Source organism: Pelophylax lessonae (assembly GCF_965119305.1).
Source record: "Pelophylax lessonae genome assembly, chromosome: 7".
Lineage (NCBI taxonomy): Eukaryota > Metazoa > Chordata > Amphibia > Anura > Ranidae > Pelophylax > Pelophylax lessonae.
This window is the reverse complement of record NC_138774.1, coordinates 37,046,540-37,064,594: the sequence shown is the minus strand read 5'-3', so window position 1 is coordinate 37,064,594 and position 18,055 is coordinate 37,046,540. Positions and strand designations below refer to the sequence as shown.

At 50.8% G+C, this 18,055-nt stretch overlaps 1 protein-coding gene across 1 annotated transcript in view; it reads right to left on the bottom strand.

The window, feature by feature from the left end:
• WDR46 (WD repeat domain 46) overlaps nt 1-1,851 on the bottom strand; it is a 59,922-nt gene extending 58,071 nt beyond the window's left edge. Inside the window, exon 1 of the mRNA XM_082262567.1 lies at nt 1,812-1,851. Coding sequence (XP_082118693.1) covers nt 1,812-1,838 — 27 coding nt within the window. The 5' untranslated portion in view covers nt 1,839-1,851. The remainder of the gene's footprint in view (nt 1-1,811) is intronic.
• Between the last annotated feature and the right edge of the window lie 16,204 nt (nt 1,852-18,055).

Here is an 18,055-nt window from a genome sequence, read left to right as displayed (position 1 = left end):
TCTTGTGGAGGGATCTGGGGGTCTAAAAGACCCCAAACCCCTCCTCTGCACTTAAAAGCATTCAAAACGGCAAGTTTGGCTGTTTTGAATGCTGTCATTTTTTTGAATTTGGTACAGAGTACCCGGAAGTGGTGTCATGACATCACTTCCGGGTTTTTTACATGAAGACCCCATCAGAGCCGAATGCAGCTTTGATCGGGTCTTCCGTTCGGCGGCCGTGCAGGCTGGTTGCCTGGGCCTCCAGGTGGGGGCGGGAGACCCAGGCAAGCCGCAGAAGGCGGCGGTGGTGGCGGGGGGGGGGGGCTTTTGGAGACATCCCCTCCCGCTCCTTGTAATAACAGCCGAGCGGCTACTCAGCCGCATCGGTTATCATTATAAGACAGCCGACCGTCGGCTATAACCACCGGTACTGGGGTGATGTCTCTAGCTGCAGGCATCACTCTGGTACTGCACTTTCCCGAAATATCGGTAACCTCAGGGGCCAGTTCTGATATATCGGGGAAAGTGCATATCGGCCCCCGATAATCGGTTGATCTCTACTATATAGTCCTGACCCCCGCACACTGACTGCTGAACTACAGACGCTATAGGCCACACTAAATTTGCAGGGCATTTTTTTAAGGGCCTCAATAAATGTCACAGCCAGTCAGAACATGAGTTTTTTTTTTTTTTTTGTCCCTATATAGTAAAAAGTAGCATTTAAATACTATCAGGAAATTGCTTAGTCTCAAAAATTGAAATAAAATGAATTAAAGAAGTTGTAACCTCCCCCAAGAAACCCTGTAGGACAAAGGCATAATGAGCTAGGATGCATCGCATACCACACACACATTATGAAATACTTACCTTAGAACGAAGCCCCCGCAGTGTCGCACGCTCAGCGGTGACACGGCCGACATGTTCGACCGTCCTGCTTCCTGGTTGGCATCCTCCGGCCATCTGATTGGCCGGAGGCGCAATGACATCACTCCCACGCATGTGCATGGGAGCCGCCGTTCACGGCACAGGTCTCTGAAGGAACTGCACAGGTGGGCGTTACTTCAGAGCGCATGCGCGATGACATCACTCCCGCACATGCGCACAGGAGCCGCCGTTCACGGCACAGGGCTCTGAAGGAACTGCACAGGTGGGCGTTACTTCAGAGCGCATGCGCGATGACATCACTCCCGCGCATGCGCACAGGAGCCGCCGTTCACGGCACAGGGCTCTGAAGGAACGGCACAGGCGGCCGTTTCTTCAGAGCGCATGCGTGATGATGTCATCAGCTGCATGCACTGTAAATATCTCCTATAAACAGTGCAAGTTTAGGAGATATTTACAGTACCTATAGGTAAAAGTTATAAGAGTGGGTTTACAACCTCTTTAATATGACAGGGTAATAGACATTCAAACGATCACAGCGCTAAAGTATTGACGAAACAGGGAGGGGACAGTACAGGCTGGGAATGAAGGGGTTACACTCTGTTACAATGTATCTGTGAGATCTATATACATCACAGGACTGGGCTCAGGGATCTCCATGAGGGATAAACAAGCAGGAAAAGGACTACAAATCCCAGCATGCCTTGTAAGCAGGAATCCTGGGACATGCTGGGCCTTGTAGTCCCTGAACAGCTGTAGAGCCCCCATTAGAACACACTGATCCCAGCATGGACACTCTGCACTCCAGCAGCTGAATGTCCTAGCATGGATCTACTGAGGGAAGGCATTCCACAATCGCTGGGACTTGTAGTCCTCCCCCAGCTGGGTCCCCCCTCGAGGCCAGGATGGGACTGTAAACCCCGGAAACCCTCTACACACGTGTGTCTTACCCGCTTCTGCGGCTTTAACGACGCCATGCTGGACTCCGCTGAGGAAACCGGAAACGAGCAATAAAGTTTCAACAAGAGCCAGCTTGGAACGCATGGAGGACTGACCGCTGGAAGTGACGAGGGTAGGCATTTCTCACGGAACATGACGCGGCCTAACCGGAAGTGACGGGTCGAGGATTTTCATGGGTCGAGGAAAACATTGGGCACACGGAGAGTGACGTCAGCGCAGGCAGAGAGCGCGGCTTGGTTTAAAGTGCTGAAGGTGGAGGAGAGGAGGATGACGGATCAGAGCAATGCTGGGAGGGGGATGAGGATAGGGATGAAGGGAGGATGGGGGGAGTATTTTCTCCTCTCCCATAGTCCCTGGTGTCAGTCCCATCCATAGATGTGTAGAGGTGAGTGTGACACATACAATGTATACAGTGAGCTGTCCCCTCCCCCATACTGCCCATACACCATGGCTGACATAAAAGAAGAATGGAGGCCAGCTTCTGGCTGCTGTGTGTCAGCGATGTGCGCAAAAGAAACACGCTTTCCCAACACGCATAGAAACGCGCTGCCCTGTAACCGACATTCCTGTTTAAACACTTCAGCCCCTGAACATTTACCCCCCCCCCCCCTTAATGACCAGGCCATTTTTTTTGCGAAATAGGGCACCGCGTTACTTTAACCACTTCAGATCGGAAGGATTTGCCCCCTTAATGCCATTTTTTACGGTTCAGTACTGCGTTACTTTAACGGAAAATTGCGCGGTTGTGCGACGCTGTACCCAAATACAATTGACGTACTTTTTCCCCCCCCACAAATAGAGCTTTTTTTTGGTGGTATTTGATCACCTCTGCGATTTGTATTTTTTGCGCTATAAATAAATGAAAAAAAAAAAAAAAAACAATATTTTTCACTTTCTGCTATATAACATCCCCCCCCCCCCCCAAAAAAAAATTAAAAATCAACATTTCTCTTACGTCCTCCGACAGTCGCCGCCCTCTTCATATTCGTCACAATGGGGTATTAGACTTTGCTCCGAAGGAGTAGCTAGGCAACAGAATATGTCAATATAAAAGTTTTAACATATCCCACCCCCAGGGGGTGGTCCCCTCAGTCAATACCCTCCTACTTCCTGTATCCATACTCCAGTTTCAATGTCTAGCTTGTCAGGAGTAGCTGGATGTTTCTATGCTGGGGCATTTGTCTCAGCCTTTTCTTTATTCTTTTTTGATTTTGTTTGAGTTTTTTCTCTCTGTTTGCTTAGCTGTTCTTTTTGTCAGCATTAGTTAGTTCTTCGGATGAAGAGGATCATGCGGGCTGGGTCTCGGGCTGATCCCCCTGGTCGCAGGTCGTGGGTCAGTGGCTTCCCAGCCTGCCATCGAGCGTTCAGCCAGGTAACGCTCCTGGCACAGTGAACGACCCATCCCTGTTCGGTGCAGGGATGCTTGGTGAGGTGGCTACCTCACTGGACGCTGTGCAGTTTCTTAACCCCGGTTTCGTGCGTCCTGGTTGCGACTCTCCCTGCCTCCTGTGCTGCGGTTTGTTCGCCTGTGCGGGTCCCCCACACCATTAGGAGGTAAGTGAACTTATGTGGGGACCTGTCTGTCGGGGGGGGGGGGGGGGGTGTCAGTCTGGGACTGTGTAACCTGCCTCTATTCACACTATTGGGCTCCCTGTCATTCTGCCTGCACGCTGTGGGCTGCAGGAGGGGGGGCTGTGTGGCACTGTGTGTCTGCCTGTTACTGTGTGAAGCACTGTGTGCTGTGGGACATGCCTGTGGTCATGTTGGGGGCACTGTACAGCGGTCGCTGCGGCGACCTGCTATGTTGATTTTTACATGGGCGATGTGTTACATCGCAGAGCGGGGGAGCGGCGCTTTCGGCGCCAAGTGCCGCCATTTTGCCTGCATCGCCCCGGCCGCATGTTTTCAATGCGGGCGGCCATTTTCTTGTAGCCTCTCATAGGCTTTACAAGAGCGCCCTGATTGCATCACTTCCTCTTTCCTGATGTGCACCGATCGCAGCAGCAGCTACTACAGGGGTCCCCTCAGGTTTTTTAACTTTCCTATCTGCCTGTATCCATTGCCAGTTTTTCTGTGCTCTCCCTGTGGGGGTCTCATTAGGCTTGTGTGTGTGGCGGTGGGCTGCGCTCGCCGCGCTTGTTAAGGGGGCAGTAACCCTTTCTTGTCAGCATAAGTTTTGTGGGGCAATGGATTCTCAGGAGGGCAAATTTCCTGCCACATTGGTGGGTAGCCAGGGGACCGCTGTTTCTCCCCCAGGGGGGGATTTGGCTGTGATTGTGGCTAATCTTGCTGCCCAGGTGCAAATGTTGGTGGCTGCTCAATCCACAAAAAGGTCCAGAGTTTCAATTTCCTCTGGTTCAGAGGGTGATGGTGCGGGGGCTGATATGGCCGGGGTCTCCTTGTCGGGGTCCCGTTCCTCCCTGGATCTAGTGGGGTCCGAGGTGGAGGCTGAGGTTGAAGGGGTGGATAATTCTCCCCCTGGCTCGTCTGAAGAGCTTGCACTCATGGATGACTTGGTTGCTTCCATCAAACAAACGCTGCGCTTGCCAGATGAACCGTGTCCGCCAGCTGCTTTGGCAGCTTATGGGACAAAGAGAAGGCGCAAAACATCGCAGGTTTTTCCCTGCACTGATGATTTTCAGAGTGCCGTTAGGGAACAATGGCGTAATATTCGCAAACCTTTTGCGGTACCCAGTAGGTTTAAACTGCGTTATCCCTTCACGCCCGCTACTGACGAGCGTTGGTGTGTACCACCTCCTGTGGATCGCGGTTCTGAATAAGTCCACTGCGATTCCTGCTGAGGGTACCCCGGTATTCCGGGATGCCACAGACAAGAGGCTGGAGTCTCTTGCCCGTCATACCTATTCTATTATGGGTTCTGTACTAAAAGCTCTGTTTGCTTCCCTTATGGCGGCCCAGGCGGTCGCGAGTTGGACGCAGGTGCTTAGACGCGTTTTGGTGGCTGACTCAGCCCCGCAGGCGACATTGGACATGGTGGATCAAATCCATCAGGGTGTCATGTATTTGTGCGATGCGGACTTGGATATGGTCCCGTTGGCCGCACGTGTACACGGTGTGGCGGTGCTGTCTCGCCGTTTGGTTTGGTTGAAGTGTTGGTCGGTGGACCAATCTTCTCGCAAGACTTTAGCCAATCTCCCTTATGACGGTTCTCGTCTGTTTGGCGAATCCTTGGATACTCTGATTAAGGGGATCACTGGGGGTAAGAGCACGCTCTTACCTCAATCCCAGAAGGCTAAGTCGGCTCCTGGTAAGAAGCATGCTTCCTTTCGGTCCTCTCAGGGGTCCTTTCGTGCCTTTCGGCCGCATTTTAAGGGCAAACCGTTCAAAGGTCAGGGCTCTCAAAAGAAGCCGTGGACCGGTAAGCAGAAGTCCGGCCAATCCGGATCCGCTGCCCACAACAGTGCGGCCTGAAGGGGCGCCCTCACCCGGTTCTGGGGTGGGGGGACGCTTGCTCGGTTTTCTACAACCTTGGCTGGCCCGTGTTCGGGACAGGTGGGTTCAGGAAATCGTTCGATCTGGTTACAAGATCGAGTTTCTCTCTCGGCCGGAGAGCAGATTTTTTCCCTCAAATCTTCAACTGTCTCTGGAGCATTTGCGGGATCTGCACCTGGCGGTGCGGGACCTGAGAGCTCAGGGAGTGGTGGTCCAGGTGCCTCATCGGGACAGATTTCGGGGGTTCTATTCAAATCTGTTCACTGTACCCAGGAAGGAGGGCAAGGTTCGTCCTATTCTGGACTTGAAGGCTCTAAACCGCTTTGTGCGGGTTCGCAAGTTCCGCATGGAATCTCTGCGGTCGGTGGTGGCTGCCCTGGTTTCGGGGGAATTCATGGCCTCCATCGATCTGAAGGATGCGTACCTACACATCCCCATTTTCGAGGGTCACCAGAGGTACCTTCGATTCGCCATTGCGGAGGATCACTACCAATTCGTGGCGTTGCCTTTTGGCCTCGCTTCGGCTCCGCGGGTTTTCACCAAGGTGCTTGCACCACTGCTGGCCTTGTTAAGGGCCCAGGGCATCTCTGTCCTGGGGTATCTGGACGACATTCTGGTTCGATCTGCGACCAGCCAGGGTCTGGAGAAGGATCTGTCCGTCACGGTGCAGACTCTGCAGGAGTTTGGTTGGACGATAAATTATCCAAAATCGACACTGTGCCCGGCGGTTCGTCTTCCCTATTTGGGAATGATTCTGGACTCGGTCCAAGCGAAGGTCTTCCTACTGGAGGACAAACTCAAGGTTCTTCAGGGAGAAGTCCAGTCCCTCAGGGACGTTCCGTGCTCATCCCTGCGGAAGTGCATGCGGTGTCTGGGTCTGATGGTCTCGGCTTTCGAGGCGATTCCCTTTGCCCAGTTTCACACGAGGGGTCTCCAAGCGGAGATTCTGTCCAAGTGGGACAGGCGACCGCTGTCTCTGGATGTCCAGATTTCGTTGAGCCGTCGCACCAGAAGGGATCTTCTGTGGTGGCTCCAGTCCCCGGCGGTGTCGGGGGGGAAAGTCTTTTCGTCCTCTTTCATGGACGGTGATCACCACGGATGCCAGCCTGTCGGGCTGGGGTGGTGTTCTGGGCGTTCTGTCCGCCCTGGGGACTTGGTCGAAGGAGAAATCCTCCCTTCCGATCAACATTCTGGAGTTGCGTGCGATAACTCTCTGCCTTCACCGTTGGACGGACAGGCTGCACGGCTGTCCGGTTCGGGTGCAGACGGACAATGCCACGGCGGTGGCTTACGTCAATCACCAAGGGGGCACCAGGAGTGCCCGAGCGGCTCGGGAAGTGGCCGACATTCTTTCTTGGGCCGAGACTCATGTCCCGGCGATATCGGCTGTACACATTCCGGGGGTGGAGAACTGGCAGGCGGATTATCTGAGTCGCCAGACCCTGGATCAGGGGGAATGGTCTCTCCACCCGGCTGTCTTCCAGATGTTGTGCGCGAAGTGGGGTCTTCCGGAAGTGGACCTGTTCGCGTCTCGTCTGAACAACAAGGTAAAAAGGTTCGTGGCAAGGACGCGCGATCCTCGGGCAGACGCGTCCGCGTTGGTGGCCCCGTGGCACCAGTATCGGTTGCTGTATGCGTTCCCGCCGATTCAACTGCTGCCCAGTTTCCTTCGCAGGTTGAACTCGGAACCACACGCAGTGATTCTTGTGGCACCGGACTGGCCTCGCCGGTCCTGGTACGCGGATCTCGTGAACCTGGCGGTCGACGCTCCTTGGCGTCTGCCTCTTCGAGAAGATCTCTTGTCTCAAGGGCCGATATTCCATCCTGCTTTACAGTCGCTGGCTTTGACGGCCTGGCTGTTGAAACCGAGGTCCTGAAGGATAGGGGTCTCTCTCCGGAGGTCATTCACACTTTGATTAACGCGAGGAAGTCTTCCTCGGGGAAGGTCTATCGCCGTACTTGGAAGGCCTATTTTGCCTGGTGTGAGTCCAGGGGGTTTTCACCTCGCACATACTCTGTGTCTAGGGTGTTGTCCTTCCTTCAGACGGGTGTCGACCAGCGTATGGCGTTGGCTACGGTCAAGGGTCAGGTGTCTGCGCTGGCCGTTCTTTTTCAACGTCCTATAGCATCTAACTCTTTGGTTAGTACCTTTTATTCAAGGGGTGCGACATCTGGTCCCTCCTAGGAGGGCGCCATTGCCTCCTTGGGACTTGAACCTTGTGCTGTCCGTGTTGCAACACGCTCCTTTTGAACAGATCAGGAAGATCTCGTTGTCCATGTTGTCCAAAAAAGTCGCTTTTTTGGTGGCGATAACTTCGGCTTGTAGGGTTTCGGAGCTGGCGGCTTTGTCCTGCAAGCCTCCGTACTTGGTCCTTCATTTGGATAAGGTGGTCTTGCGACCCAACCCTTCTTTTCTTCCGAAGAGAGTTTCGGATTTTCACATCAATGTGGACATTGTCCTGCCTTCGCTCTGCGCGAAGCCCAAACATCCGAAGGAGGTGGAGCTGCATTCCTTGGATGTTGTTCGGGCGATTAGGGTTTACCTGAAATCGACTGAATCTTTCCGCAAGTCGGTTTCCTTGTTTGTCCTTCCTGAGGGGCCTCGGAAGGGCTTGGCTGCGTCGGCCTCTACCATTGCCAAATGGATCAGACAGACTGTGGAACAGACCTATACTTTGAAGGGGAAAGTTCCCCCTGTGCCTGTGAAGGCGCACTCTACTAGATCTCTGAGTACGTCTTGGGCCTGTCGTCATGGGGCTTCTGTAGCCCAGGTGTGTAAGGCGGCGACTTGGTCGTCCGTTCACACCTTCACGAAATTCTACAGAGTGGATGTTCAGGCATTGGCTGATGCTTCCTTTGGCCTCAAGGTTCTTAGTGCGGCAGTTCCTTAGAGCCTCTTGTATGGGCTTCTTGGCTGTTTGGGATACATGTCGTTATCCCTAGGTTATTTGTTTTCCTGGGAATTTTTGCTTCTGTTGAGCAAGTTTTTTCTTCTGTTGCCCAGGTGGTTTCCTTCCTTTGGTAAGGTTCCTTTCTCTGCTGTGGAGACGGCGTTGCCTTGGGCGCGGATGCGTTTCCCACCCCTCATGTTTGCACTGCTTTGGGACGTCCCCATTGTGACGAATATGAAGAGGGCGGCGACTGTCGGAGGACGTAAGAGAAAACGGAATTTTTGTAAAATCTTACCTGTAAAATTCCTTTCTCTGAGTCCTCCGACAGTCGCCGCCCCCGCCCCTCTTTTGGGGTTGTTTGTACTCTCTACTGCTATTCCACTGAAACTGGAGTATGGATACAGGAAGTGGGAGGGTATTGACTGAGGGGACCACCCCCTGGGGGTGGGATGTGTTAAAACTTTTATATTGACATATTCTGTTGCCTAGCTACTCCTTCGGAGCAAAGTCTAATACCCCGTTGTGACGAATATGAAGAGGGCAGCGACTGTCGGAGGACTCAGAGAAAGGAATTTTACAGGTAAGATTTTACAAAATTCCGTTTTTTTTCCATCATTTTGGGCCGGTTTGTATTCTGCTACATATTTTTGGTAAAAAGATTAGCAATAAGCGTATATTGATTGGTTTACGTAAAAGGTTATCGGGCTTACAAACTAGGGGAAAGATTTATGTTGTTTTTTTTATTTTTTACTTGTAATGATTTTTAGGGGGACTGCGGCGGACAGATCGGACCCCTAACTGACATTTATAACACTTTTGGGGGGACCAGTGACGTTACTACAGTAATCAGTAGGGATGCACCAAAATGAAAATTTTGGGCCGAAACCGAAAATGCAGGATGCCCTTGGCCGAAAACCGAAAATGACTTTTTCCCCCAAAAAAATGTATAATGGATAGAACAGGGGCATACACCAAAAACAGGCAGCAACGTACACCTGTCACTGCCACCCTGTCACAGTATATGTACTGTGATGGGTTGGCAAGAGGTTAATTTAATTACCAATGGTATTTGTATTATGCAGCATGAGGGGTTAATGTATTGTCACTGCTGGTCACTCATCTATTAGTGACCGACCAGTGGCAGGTAATTAACCCCTTTGTGCTGCGTTTATGAAACCAGTGTTAATTAACACTGATACTGGTTGCACTAATGCAGCACAAAGGGGTTAATTAACTGCCACTGGTCGGTCACTAATAGATGAGTGACCAGCAGTGACAATACATTAACCCCCTCATGCTTCATAATACAATTACCATTGGTAAGCTGCCCCATCTCCCCCCCCCCCCCCCCCACTGCCTCAGCGTCCCCCTCCTCGGGTGTCCTTCATTCAAAAGTCCCGCCTCTGGCCGGAGGCCCGCCTCCCGGTGATGTCACTACTACTACGATCTGTGTTGAATGAAGTGACATACTGGGCGGGAGGGGTGGGCGAGCGGCCGCTATAGATAGAACTATGTGATCCATCCCTGTCAGCTCAGCGGGACTGTGTGTGAATGAGTAGTGACCTGACACCGGGCGGGGGGGGGGGGCGGGGGGAGCAGCCGCTAATAACTATAACTATGTGAGCGTCACTTCACTGTCAGCGGAGATACATGCCTGACAGTAAAGTGAAGCTCACATAGTTACAGCTATTAGCGTCCGCTCCCCCCGCCCCCCCCCCGCCCGGTGTCAGGTCACTACTCATTCACACACAGTCCCGCTGAGCTGACAGGGATGGATCACATAGTTCTATCTATAGCGGCCGCTCGCCCCGCCCCCCCCCCCCCCCCGCCTGGTATGTCCATCCATGCACACATCTAGTAGTAGGGACGTCATTGAGAGGCGGGACTTTTAAAACCTGCCCTGCGCCCTCCTCCTTCCTCACAGCGGCCATTATTTTCGGCAATGTTAACCCATTATCGGCCGAAATGGGATAGGCCCATTTTCGGCCGATAATTTCGGTGCATCCCTAGTAATCAGTGCTAAAAATATGCACTGTTACTGTAATATTGACACTGGCAGGGAAGGGGATAACCTAGTGGGTGAGAAAACGGTTAAGTGTGAGCCTAGGGGAGTTTTACTAACTGTGGGGGGCGTGGCTTGTGAACTGATCATAGAGACCTGTGATCCTATATAGAAGGGTCACATGGGCTCTGTGATCATTCCAGGGAGAAGAACAGTTAGATGTGTTTACAACAGCAGACCGTCTTCTCTCAGCGGGGAACAATCGCAGGTGGCCGGCGGTAATCGCGGCCACCGACCCCCCCCCCCCCCGGTGCATCGGCTTCCCCGCTGCCTAGTGGGGGCGGGAGAGCGCACTGTTGGCAGCGCACACTCGCCCCCCCCCCCCAGCACCACACGCGCGACTGATGTTGAGCTACGTCGCTTCGTGCAGGAGGGGCTGCCTGCCGCTGTAAATCTGCAGCGGGCGGTCTTAATGAGGTTAACTGACAATTGCACGGTCGTGCAACGCTGTATCCAAAAAAAAAAAAATGAATGTCCTTTTCTTTCCCACAAATAGAGATTTCTTTTGGTGGTATTTGATCCCCTCTGCGGATTTAAGATTTTGTGCTATAAACAAAAAAAGAGCGACAATTTAAAAAAAAAAAAACATAGTTTTTGCGTCTGCTGTAACAGATTCCCAATAAAAAATAAAATCTAGATTATTCTCGGGCGGTGGTGTCCAGATGGAGATTTGCCAACATCCCTAATATGAATATAAAATGAAAAGGAAAGTTCCCCTGGGTTCCGGAATTTTTAGGCAAAAGGGTAGTAAAAGTAAATGCACAAATGTAAAAAAGTAAATGTATAAATTTATTCAAGACATAGAAATTTGTTATTCCAAATAACATAGAGTGTGAGATAAAAACAATGCAATATACATGCGGTACGGATACATCATGGCAGAAAACTGAGGAACGAGAAACGTGAGTGATCTCCCAAGGTAAGAACTGACGCGTTTCGGGTAACAACCCTTTGTCCAAAAGGTTGGTTGGGGTACACTTCTAATTATAGATGGAAACAGTACAAATTAGTTTGAGTTCATAGTATAGTAGTTCTATACAATACAAAAACAAAATATATGTGTATGTATAAAAAAAAAAAAATGTAAAAAAAACAATTTTATTTTTCATTATTTTAGGCCAATATGTATTCTGCTACGTTTTTGTGAAAAAAAAAAAAATTCCAGATAAGTGTTGTGACAGGTCAAGGCTGTCACGGTGAAATCGGTAACTTAACCAATTAATCCCCGGAAGATTTTACCCCCTTCCTGACCAGGGGGTATTTTGCGATTCGGCACTGTGTGACTGTAACGGACAATTGCGCGGTCGTACGACGCTGTACCTAAACGAATTTGACGTCCTTTTTTTCCCACAAACCGAGCTTTCTTTTGGTGGTATTTGATCACCTGTGCGATTTTATTTATTTATTTTTTTGATCATGCGCTATAAACAAAAAAGAGCGACAATTTTGCAAAAGTAGCAATATTTTTCACATTTTTTTTATATGAAATTCCCCCCAAAAAAATGTAAAAATCTAAATTTTTTTAACATTTTCGGCCAATTTGTTTTATGCTACCTATGTTTGGTAAAAAAAAACGGCGCAAAAAGCGTATTTTGATTGGTTTGCGCAAAAGTTATTGCGTTTACTAACAAAGGGAAAGATTTTTGTCATTTTTGTTGTTTTTTTAACGCGTAATAACGGCGATCTTTTTTTTTATTTTGTTTTTGCGGTACTGTGACATTGCGGCAGACACATCGGACCCCTAACTGACATTTTTGACACTTTTGGGGTTACCAGTGACATTACTACAGTAATCAGTGCTATACATATGCACTGTTACTGTAAAATTACACTGGTAGTGAAGGGGTTAACTTTATTTGAGAGGGAGGGGTTATGTGTGTGTCCCTAGGGGCGTGATTCTAACTGTGATTGGCCGTGGCTTGAGCTGTAGGAACAATGATCAACGGTCCTACATAGTAGAACCGTATGATCATTGTTCCTACACAGGGGAGAATGACAGGCGGCTTGTTTACACTAGCCGCCTGACTTTCTCCCTCTCCCCCGACGATCGCTGAGTGACCGGCGGACATCGGGTCCGCCGGTCACACGTGCGGGGGGGGGGTCCGTGCCTCTGGCAGTGCGCGCGCTCGCTCCCCAGAGCCTCACAGGCTAGCGGGGGGGGGGGGGGGGTCCGTGCCTCTGGCAGTGCGCGCGCTCGCTCCCCAGAGCCTCACAGGCTAGCGACGTAGCCCTACGTCGCTCTGCCTGTGAGGGGCTGACCGCCATAGTGAATCTACTGTGAGCAGTCGGCAAGTGGTTAAAGGACACAGAGTGTGCACATTGGCTCTGTGCAGGACTACAGCGCATAGATGTGCAGTGGAGAAAACTGCTTTTACAGCTTTCTCCAGGTTTTGGTTCACCTGGATGGGGCTCTGTAGTTTGGAGATTTCATATTGTCTTGGGAGGGATGGAATCTCCAACTCTGTGTCCATGTTTTGTTGATTACAAGCAGGGTGTGTGCTCAGAGTCAGGTGCACACAGCCCTTATAATGAAGGTTTAGGAAAACCTCAGGGCTCCCAGCCAGCAGACAGGAGGATTGTTCGTGGGGAGTCAGGAGGACTCTGAGGGCTCTTTCACACGGGCGATCTGATCAGATCCGCCTGTCAGTTTTTTAGGCGGATCTGATCGGATCCTCCATGCAGCTCTATGGGGCAGCTGGTGTCAGCGGAGACACCTCCGCTGACACCCGCTGCCATCCGCATCCGATCCTGTACTGAAATCTGGACGGATGGAAACCCTATTTTTCCATCCGTTCAGTAATCGGATCGGATCGGGTGAGAGCGGACAGGCGGTCCGCTCTCATCCGATCCCCCATAGAGGGCAGCGGGGGCTGAGACACCTCCCTCTCCGCTCTGCAAGCGGAGACAGAGCTGTCATCTGCCACTGAGCAACACGGATCAGCCTACGGAGGCGGACCGTGTGAAAGAGCCCTGATACTCTCCGGGAGTCAGTGGCTGCAGGTGGCAGCCGGAGCACATGTGTGTGTCTGAAGAGACAGGAGACGGCCTGAGGACCAAGGCCACAGTGAAGCTGTCAGCTTTAGACAGTCCATGGTGTGGGGACCAGCATAAAGTGCAGAGGTACTGCTATTGGAAAACTGCACGAGAGTGTGAGAGCCAGGTAGGCTGGTATTTTCAGTTTTTGTATCGACTGGAAAAGAACCCCTGCGTGGGAAAACCTATGTTGCAGACTGTTTATGTTTGCCTTTTAACCACTTTACCATCGGAGGATTTTGCTGTCTTACGTCTGGGCCACTTTTTGCGACTCGGCGCTGTGCGACTTTAACTGACAATTGCGCGGTCGTGCGACGCTGTACCCAAACAAAATTTACGTCCTTTTTTCCCCACAAACAGAGCTTTCTTTTGGTGGTATTTGATCACCTGTGCGATTTTTACTTTTTGCGCTATAAACAAAAAAAGGGCAATAATTTTGGAAAAATAACAATATTTTTCACATTTTTTTTTTTATATATAATTCCCCCCCCCCCCCCCCCCCAAAAAAATGTAAAAATCTAAATTTTTTTTACATTTTTGGCCAATTTGTTTTCTGCTACATATTTTTGGTAAAAAAAAAAATCACAATAAGCGTATTTTGATTGGTTTGCGCAAAAGTTATTGCGTTTACTAACAAAGGGAAAGATTTCTGTCATTTTTGGTTTTTTTTTTTTATTTATTTATTTTTTTTTTTAACGCGTAATGGCGGCGATCTGCGATTTTTTTTTTTTTTTTTTTTTTTTTTTTGCGGGACTGCGACATTGCGGCGGACAGATCGGACCCTTGACTGACATTTTTGACACTTTTGGGGGTACCAGTGAAATTACTACAGTAATCAGTGCTATATATATGCACTGTTACTGTAAAAATGACACAGGCAGGGAAGGGGTTAATTTTATTGGAGAGGGAGGGGTTAATGTATGCCTGGTGCTTACTGACGTGTGGGGGGAGGGGACTGAGTGACACAAGGACAGATCGCATGTTCAGCTATGCTGAACCCTGCAATCTGACCCTGCCTGTCACTTAGGAGATCCGCCCGCTTTGTTTACACAAGCGGGCGGATCTCCACACTAGATCCCCGATGATCAGGGAAGAGCAGCGGCAATCGCTGCCGCTCCTTCCCTGGCCCGACTCCCGCTGTGACTGAATACAGCGGGAGCGAGCCTCCCGCGCCGCCGAAAAGGGGAAATGTCTGCCCACGTAGTACTACGTCGTCAGGCATTATCGAGCCACACTGCCGCAGTAGTGTCCATGTAAGCAGACGTAAAGTGGTTAATAAAAGTGGGCTGCCATGCCCTTAGAATAATGTATACCTGACTGCAGTGAATCCCTGGAGAAATGCATCGATCACTGAGCTGATTGTCCCCCATATTACAATGTATATTGATTGGTTTGCGCAAAAGTTATCGCGTCTACAAACTATTAGATACATTTATGGACTTTTTCTATTGTTTTTACTAATAATGGCGGCGATCAACGATTTTTAGTGGGACTGCGACATTGCGGGGGGACAAATCTGACACTTAAGTGACACTTTTTGGAGTCCAGTGACACCAATACAATGATCAGTGCTAAAAATAATATGCACTGTTACTGTATAAATGACACTGGCAGGAAAGGGGTTAACACTAAGGAGCGATCAAACGGTTAAGTGTGCACTTATGCCTCGTTTCCACTGAGTGGTTTGGTACGGTTCGGTACGGTACACATTGCGTTTCCACTGCCAATAGTACCCTTTTCATGATAGGCGTGGTGTAGCTGGTCACAGCAGGAAAGCTGTGATAGACGATTCTCTGTCAACCAATCAAAGTTCTGCAGAGTGTAGCTCCACCCAGTTGGTACGAGTCTAATGTGCTTGGTACCCCAACGAAAGGGTACCAAAAAGTGGTACGGTTCGGAATTAGGGTACCATTCATAATGGAAACGGCATAAATAGCGTACCGTACCGAACCTTACTAGAAAGCTCAGTGGAAATGCGCCAATAGGGAGTGCTTTCTAACTGTGGGGGGGAGTGGATGCACTAGACGCAGGGGTGTCAAACTCAATTTCATCACGGGCCGCATCAGCAATATGGTTGCCCTTAAAGGGCCGGTTAGATCTGTAGGAATAGATGTCCAGAGCACCCCACGCCCCATTACACCCTTACATGAGATGTCAAGAGCCCCCCACCTTCATAAGCCAAGAGTCACCCACCCTTCCTTTACATCACAATGCACCCCCTTACCTTGTGCTACTGCCAGGAAGAGGAAGTGGGTGGATCTGGGAAGAAGAAAGTGCAAGGTCTGGAGGAGGACCAAAGGAGGGCTGGAATCAGCTTACAGAGTCTGCTAAATTCTGAGACCAGGAGAGGCAGAGACAAGGTGGTGTTGTGGCTGCACAGAGAGCTGCAGGATCTGTAGGAGGATTTCTGTCCTTCTCTCTGCTGCAGACTCCTAAGGGGGGGGGGGGTGGGCAAAGACAAACCTTTCTGCAGCAGCACTGAGAAGCACAGGATCTGGCAAAGGAGTTCTGTTCTCTCTGCTGCCGACGACTGAGACAAGCTGGGGGCAGAGAAAAGGGGGGTGCCGCAGCTGCAGGAGAGGTGCGAGGGCCACATGAAATGGCCTGGGGGGCCGCATTCGGCCCCCGGGCCTTGTGTTTGACACCTGTGCATTAGAGAAAAACAAAGATCTGTGTTTCTGCTTAGCTGAAAGATAAGAGGTCTCTCTTCCTCCCTGACAGAACAGCGGCCTGCCTTGTTTACATAGGATGACTGCCGTTCTGTCATTCCACCGAACGATTAGGGGGGTCCCAGAGGCCGTCACGGCTGCCGGGCTCACTGATTGGCTGGCGTCGGGGCCCCTTACTTCTCCTACACAAAATCACATACATGTACGTTATTTTGCGCAGCAGGGCCACCTGCGGCAGGCGGTCCGGAAGTGGTTAATGGCACCCCAGAGCATCTGCGACCGCGCGTGCGTCATTTTTAGACTTCTCTGCGTTTCTTATACATAGGGCAGCCCATTGAGATGAACAGGCTGCCCTACAGGCAACGCTTTGGAACACGCATGTGCGGTTGCTCCTGTAGGTGTGATCTAGGAATGCGGCGATATCGGTGCCGATACCGAGCAATTTCACAAGTATCCGCACTCCTGAAAATGCTCCTCATACTAAAACCTATACTTTGCGGTGCGATTTGCGGTAATACAAATTGAGTGCAAATCGCACTGCAAAGAACAGCATGCAATTTGAACAAGAATGTGGTGCGATTCCTGTCCAAGTCGCATGCGATTTCCCCCACCGTTCCTGTGTGTGTGTGTAGAAAAGGGAAAAGTGCCATCTAGTGGGCAGTTTATTAACCCCTTGGCGCCGAGAGGTTGCGTATTTGCGGGAATTCTGGTAAACAGCTGTGCCGAGAGCGCGGCCGTTACCAGCGCCTAACCGAACGCTTCTGAACGCTGCTTGTGATTGGGCAGTTTCGGATCACGTGACAGCCAATCGCGGCAGTCACATGATCTTAAGTCCCGGCAACCAGGGTGGATTTGATTTAAAGCGGAGTTCGGCCCCCCCCCTCCAAAAATGAAAAGTCAGCAGCTACCCATACTGTACACATACTGTAGCTGCTGACTTTTATTATTAGGACACTTACCTGTCCTGGAGTCCAGTGATGCCGGCACCGCAGCCGATGCTTCCATTGGCTGTCGGGTGCTGCCGCCGCCATTGCTGGTAAGGGAACCCGGCAGTGGAGCCTTTCGGCTTCATGGGCCTGTCCCTACTGCGCATGCGCGAAGCACGCTGCGCATTTGGATTGGCTTGGTGGCGGAGGTTAGGAGGAGGGGAATTAACTTTGCCGCACCGCCGTTCCCGGAAGTGAGGAAGTGTACCTGTCAAAAACAGGTACCCACTCCCCTCTGAAAGGTGCCAAATGTGGCACCAGAGGGGGGGAGAAAGCAAATGAGCGGAAGTTCCAAATTTGGGTGGAACTCCGCTTTTAAATCAAGTCAATTTAAATCATAATTTTTAAAGAGCAACTGTCATCTCTGTCCTGCAACGGCTCCTCCTCTGTCCCCGCTTTTCACTCAACCGACAGTCCTATTCACTTTAACCACTTCTGGACCGGAAGGATTTGCCCCCCTTAATGACCAGGCCATTTTTTGCGATTCGACACTGCGTTATTTTAACTGATAACTGCGCGGTTGTGCAACGCTGTACCCAGTGGTGTATTTAGGTTTTGTGCTGCCCTAGGCCTGACTAAACTTGGGCTTCCCCTTATTTAAATATGACCCACCCCATCCTGTAAAGGCCACACCCTTTCCTGTTTATGACCCGCCCTGCCACCTGTAAAACACAGACAACAACCACAGTCTATTAGGGCCCATCAGTGCAGCCTCCTCAGTTTCCATAGGTTCAGCTTCATTAGTGCCCATCAGTGCAGCCTTATCAATGCTCATCAGTGCAGCCTCCTCAATGCGCCCCATTAGGGGCCATCAGTACCGCCCTGTCAGTGGCCACCAGTGCAGCCTATCAGTGCCCTCTAGTGCACCCTATCAGTGCATCATATCAGTGCCCATCAGGGTGGCCTTATCAGTGCAGCTTATCAGTACCGCCTCATCAGTGGCCATCAGTGCAGCCTATTAGTGCCCCTCAGTGCTCAATTCACACCATAAGACTGGCACTATACTAAAAGTGTAGCGCAAGCCAGTAGGGACTTTTTGTGCAGGAGGAGGCTGTTTATTTTTCATACGGGGTGCAGCTTTTTTGCCGCCCTAGGCCTGAGCCTTGTTGGCCTAGGCCAAGATGCAGCACTGGCTGTACC